The 6026-nt window shown below is 44.6% G+C and overlaps 1 protein-coding gene across 2 annotated transcripts; it reads left to right on the top strand.

The window, feature by feature from the left end:
• Positions 1-41: 41 nt before the first annotated feature.
• RWDD2A (RWD domain containing 2A) lies at positions 42-5640 on the top strand. Of its 2 annotated transcripts, none has more exons than XM_041755530.1 (3): positions 42-104; positions 965-1304; positions 2526-5640. In XM_041755530.1, exons 2-3 carry the CDS (start codon positions 1104-1106, stop codon positions 3201-3203), a joined length of 879 nt encoding a protein of 292 aa, XP_041611464.1. In that variant the 5' UTR covers positions 42-104; positions 965-1103; the 3' UTR covers positions 3204-5640. The 2 variants fall into 2 exon arrangements, with proteins under 2 accessions (XP_041611464.1, XP_041611386.1); XM_041755452.1 differs by having other exon boundaries at positions 47-408.
• Positions 5641-6026: the final 386 nt, after the last annotated feature.

Raw genomic sequence — 6026 nt, 5'->3', positions numbered from 1 at the left:
CTCCGCCTCGCCTCTTCGCGGAGCATGCGCAGCCCGCGCCTGCGGAACTGCGGATCCAGGCTCCGTGAGGGCTTGGGGCTGTTTCCCTTGAATGACCGGGAAGGGTGAGGCCCCCGCGGTGGCCCGAGGGTTGGGGCCGAGGGTCGTGGGCCATCCGAGCAGTGCGACCTGCAAAGACGCAGCCCCCGCCCCCAGACTGGGGTCTCGGAGGGGGCATTCTTGCGTTCCTGGGAAGCCAGGGTTCCTGGTGGTCCCGGATCGGGGGGACCAACGCCGATGGGCCCCAGACAAGGGGGCCTTTTCCCGCATACTCTCCTACGATCCTCGAGGTTGCCTCCGGGAGCCTTCTCGAGCCGCTGCCCCCAGCCCGTCTCCCCGCACCAGCTCGCACTAAGCATTTATGTACCTGTAAGCCCCCCCCTTAGGCTGGGCCCCTCCGGGCAGAGGCCAGGTGGACCCAAATCGCCCAGAACTCTCAGGACGCTGTCCCGGACTGATGTGGCTCCCGGGAAAGCCCTTAAGGCGCTCGGGAAGGGTCCTTGGAGCCGGGGCCGAGGGACGGCACCTGGCGGAGGCGGCGGGGCCCTCCCGACCTCGGAGCAGAGGCACCCGGCCAGCCTCGGGGGACTGCGGGCCTCCCTTGCCCCGGGGCGCACCCCGCCCACGCCCGAGCCCCGAGTCGGAGCCGCAAGCTGGGCCCCTTGCCTTTCCCGGAATTCGGGCTTGCAGAGCATCTGCAGGTGTTTGCCAACCACCTACCACGGAATAATTTGGAGCACCTGTTGAACGTCCAGATTCCAGGATTTAGATGGGAAGCGGGGGTGGGGGTGGAGGTGGGGAGGTAACGGACTGCGAATCCGAGGGATTTTAACGAGGTGTCTTGCAGGGATGTTGTGCATCTTAGACTTGGGGGTTGGGAGATAAAGCGAAGAAAGAGTGTAAACGTCCCGGTTTGTGCCCCTAGCTGTCGGCGCGTAGCGTTCCTGCAAAACGGCTTCCGCGGAAAGGGACCTTCGGGAAATTTCTCTGGACATCGCTGAAATTAACAAACCTAGTGGCCCCCGGACCCTTACGGATTTCCTGGCAGGTGGATTTCGAGCAACATGTCTGCTTCTATGAAAGAATGCCTGCAGCTTCAGCTGCTAGAGATGGAAATGCTGTTTTCTATGTTTCCTAACCAAGGAGAAGTAAAACTTGAAGATGTCAATGTCCTGACGAATATAAAGAGGTATTTGGAAGGCACCAGGGAGGCGCTGCCACCCAAAATCGAATTTGTGATTACCCTGCAGATTGAGGAGCCCAAGGTAAGTACCCTGAGTTGTTTTCACTGCTGCTGGGTGCCCAGTTTTTAGTGGAAACACTTGAAATGTGAGCTTTCTGTTTAGGAAGCAAATAGAGACTATTCTAGATCTGTATATCCTTTACTTGTTTGAAAGTGAAATATGTAAAATTGTGGGATGCCCTGTAAACTGTCTTCAATAAATATCTTGAATTTTACATAATTATGCACATCTTTTTAAACAAAATATGTCTAATGGTTGTAGTAAAAACATCTTGTAGTCTCATACTACCATTATTTTTCTCTTCACTTAACCATTTTTTTTTTACCATTCCAACTATTGTAGTATGTACTGTCTTGTACATATATCATGATTTTTATAAATCTAAATATTGCAATATTGCAAAACTGACCTGTAAGGAGTGGATGAATGTTTCTTTGGTGGCACCATAACACAAAGCAGATACAGACAGGAAATCTAAATACTAAAAATGAATTGTCCTTCCTCTTCTGATCCATTGTCTCCACAACATTAGCATGCGTTGACAAGTGGACTAGGCGTTTGAGAACACCTCTTCTTGGTGATTTCCTGTTCATCCTTCCACTATCATTCCCTCACAGAAGATCTCCTGGTGCCCAGACTGAATTCTATCTCATTGGTTACACATATCAACAGATCCCTGTGCTTCTTACCATTGAAATGAAGTACCTGGATGTATAACTATTAGTTTAATGTCTGTTTCCTTCACTTTCCTTCACTAGGCTCTAGTCTTCACGAAGAGCAGAAATCATGTCTGGCTTCTTCACTTATTTATCCTAGCATGGGGTCCCTGACACATGGTGGGTGTTCAGTAAATACTGGAAGTCATGAATGCCTAAGTGGAAGGAATAATGTCTGTTATATTCTCAGTATAGTCTCTGGCCCAGAGCTGACACTTTTTTTTTTTTTTTTAATTTTTATTTATTTATGATAGTCATAGAGAGAGAGAGAGAGAGAGGCAGAGACATAGGCAGAGGGAGAAGCAGGCTCCATGCACCGGGAGCCCGATGTGGGATTCGATCCCGGGTCTCCAGGATCGCGCCCTGGGCCAAAGGCAAGCGCCAAACCACTGTGCCACCCAGGGATCCCCAGAGCTGACACTTAATAGTAGCAATGATTGTTATATTTAAGAATCATGTAGTTGTCACTGATAAAGTAGCTTAGGTGATTTTATGGTACTTAAATCTATTTGATTTTCATTTTAAGGTGAAAATTGATTTGCAAGTAACCATGCCTCACAGCTACCCCTACGCAGCACTGCAGCTGTTTGGACGGTCGTCTGAGCTTGACAGACAGCAGCAGCTACTTCTCAACAAAGGTCTCACTTCCTACATAGGGACTTTCGACCCAGGTGAGCTCTGTGTATGTGCAGCAATCCAGTGGTTACAGGACAATAGCGCCTCCTATTTCCTGAACAGAAAGCTTGTTTACGAACCATCTACCCAAGCAAAGCCAGTCAAGAACACATTCCTCCGAATGTGGATCTACAGCCACCATATATATCAGCAGGACCTAAGAAAAAAGATTTTGGATGTCGGGAAAAGGTTAGATGTGACTGGATTTTGCATGACAGGAAAGCCAGGCATAATCTGTGTGGAGGGCTTCAAAGAGCACTGTGAGGAATTCTGGCACACAATTAGGTATCCCAACTGGAAGCACATTTCCTGTAAGCACGCTGAAAGTGTTGAAACCGAAGGAAATGGAGAGGATCTGCGCCTTTTTGATTCTTTCGAAGAACTACTCCTTGAGGCCCATGGGGACTATGGATTAAGGAATGACTATCACATGAATCTGGGCCAATTCTTAGAATTTCTAAAGAAACACAAAAGTGAGCATGTTTTCCAGATACTTTTTGGTATTGAAAGTAAAAGTTCAGACTCTTAGGAAGCTATTAAGAGGCCGATGCTTCACTAAGTCAGTATTTCTGTCAATAAGACCAAAACAAAAGGGCCAGTGGCTAGGTAGCGTCATCTGTGAGACACCTAGCTCCAGAATTTTTACCTGGTAATGAAACACAAAGGCCTTTAAACTTTATAACAGTGCAATCGTGATGTTACCTCTCTGTTCTTGTGTTAACTGAAAAGTATTTAATTGTACACTAATAAAAAGTCAATTTAACCAGTGAAGCTGACTTGATTAAAGAGAAGTCCAAATCCATAGTTAATATTAAGCTCTGAACTCATGAATAACATTCCTCTCTTGGATGATATTAGCACATGATGACACACCACACTTTCTTTTTTTCATTATTGGAGAATGAATTCAAAGTCTATTTGAAGTGAGAAGACCACATGTTGACTACATTTCTTACTTTAAACCTCCTATTTATAGTTTTTTTTTTCTTTTAGTAAAACCAGATCCTAACTGTAATGGCAGAGGAATCAGAGCAATGAAATCTCAAGAGTAATGAAGATGACATGTAATGCTATGTGTTCATCTGGCTGTTTCACCAGCTGATTAAAGATACTAAGGATAAGGATACCAGTATTCTTAGTTCTCCCCCAAAGAAGATGCAGTTTCTTGCCTCCAAACTGTTCCATAAGTAGTGCAGACTGTCAGCCTTTGCCTGTGTACCAGGACACATTGCTGTGTAGGGCAGGAGTGTTGAGGAGGACCACTGTGGATGGCTCTGCTCCATCACCATGGGGGAAAATCAACCTCTGCATTTTGAGAAGTCACTGCTATTTCCTCTGAAAATTCTTGGCTTCAACAGCCTTTGTCAAAAATCAGAGTTTATTTTGATGACAGTGACCCCTATTTAACTAGCACCTGCCATACCTTTTCCTTTTCATTGCCAAGGATCCACTCACTCCAGGAATTTCTACTAGTCTTGCCTGTGTTAGGAGATGTCCTGAGCTGACTCTGCAACTTTCTCTGGTTTCAGTGGTTGCTCTTTAGCCACTACTGCCTTTTCTCAGGGAGTGTTTCATTCTCCTACTGGACTCAGGCCCCCCACTGATGCCCTGGTCCCCTCAGGATGCCAAAACTGATGTAACTTGGAAGGGAATGAATGCCTCACTCCCTATGTTGTAATACATTCTCTTAGATGCCAAACATTGCCACATGTGCTGGGGAGCTGACAGGATTTTTCGTGAAACAGTACATTCTGGTGTTTCTTTCTGTCTAGGATACAGACACATGTCCTTGAGCTAGAGCAAGGACATAATGTAACAGCAGACCCTGCAGCCTTGGCATGTGGTCTACTCTGCCCTGCCCCACACTAGTAGATCAGAATGAGTTGCTTTCAAACCAAGGCTCTCATCATGGACTGGCCCTGCCAGATGATCCAACATGCCCATTCATGTTTTAATCCTAGCCATAGATGTGGCTGGGACCCAAGCAAGGGCCTTAAACTTTACCTTAACCTATATACAAAGGGAAGAAATAGGACTTAAATTGCCAAAGACTCATTTCTCAATCTTTGTCATGACTGGAAACAATACAGTATAGGAGTCAGTATCCTGCATAATCTCCCCAAGACCATCAGTAGCTAGCATTCACAAGTTTTTAGGCCCAAATAGATGTGACTCTTTTTTTTTTTTCCCATATTAGGTGCTATCCACCTAATATGTGCCTAAACCTCTCATTGAGGGTTTTTTTCCTATGATTAAATTAGCAGAATTAGTGATGGAAAGATAAAGAAGCTTAACTATAATATGGGATAAAAATTATTTGCATAATTAAATAAATGAAAGGAATAACTTATGAACTCTTTACTTCTTATGGAGCTATTTCTGGTGGTAATTTTTCAGAATTTATTTTTACATGCTTGGCATTACCATGCAGCAATACTTTTTTTCCTATCAGAAACACTAATAATAGACTTTAACTATGGGAATATAGATCTTAAAAAAATAGACATATATGATAATTCAAAGTTCAGCTTTGTATGCATAGTAGACTGCTAGTTTTCTTTGGCCAGCCTGGTAGGAGCATGGACCACCTTCCTCCCCTAGCAGCCAGCACCCAGCCCCACACACATCCAACACTTACTCTGAGGAGCTGCCCCTTTCTCTGTATGGTTTGGGAGAAGTGATCAGAATCAAGTCACCCTCTGGCAGCCTTCTGGAGAGATGGTTTTGAGCTCTTGCTGCTTAAATCCATGGTGCCACCCTCATTAATGACCATTTATTTCTGACCTGAATATTCAGTTGTTCAACACTTCTTTTCAGCTACGTGACATCAGCCCTTTTTTTCTTAAAAGTCAGAAGTCTGAATTGCTTGACATTTAAGAATCAGGATATTGTACACATTCTATTTTTTAAATGGTTATTCGGAAAGAATGCTCTTTATAAACATTGTCTTTTTAAAACTTACTGAATTAAATAAGCCTTTCTTCAAGTATGTTCTGTGCTTCTCATTCCTTACTGGTCTATTATGTGTCAGGCTGAAGGTTGAGGCTAGTTGCGTCATGGACTAAAGAGTGGGTCCAAGTAGCTGATGGACATAATACAAGGACCTCTAAAACATCCCTATATTAAGTATGTTGCTAGTGAATTTGAACTTCCATCTACGAGTTTTACATGCCAACCATCCCTTCAGAGAACTTGCAAAGGCCTGAGGGAGCCTATCTGAGGTCTTCACAGAACCCTTTTGAACAGGACAATTTTCTTTCATTTGCTTTTATCTTATATAGCCCAGTAGTAAATTGAAAGAATAATTTTCTGAAGATGTCATGGTTTGCTCAAAAATGCTTGTTTCACACAG

The sequence above is a fragment of the Vulpes lagopus genome, chromosome 1 (genome assembly GCF_018345385.1).
Source record: "Vulpes lagopus strain Blue_001 chromosome 1, ASM1834538v1, whole genome shotgun sequence".
In the NCBI taxonomy this organism is placed as follows: Eukaryota; Metazoa; Chordata; class Mammalia; order Carnivora; family Canidae; genus Vulpes; species Vulpes lagopus.
This window is presented reverse-complemented; position numbering and strand designations above follow the sequence as displayed.

Coding starts and splice junctions, on each gene's coding strand:
- RWDD2A (XM_041755530.1), top strand. CDS start 1,104: ATGTCTGCTTCTATGAAAGAATGCCTGCAGCTTCAGCTGCTAGAGATG. Junction 1,305..2,525: donor TGCAGATTGAGGAGCCCAAG/GTAAGTACCCTG, acceptor TTTCATTTTAAG/GTGAAAATTGATTTGCAAGT.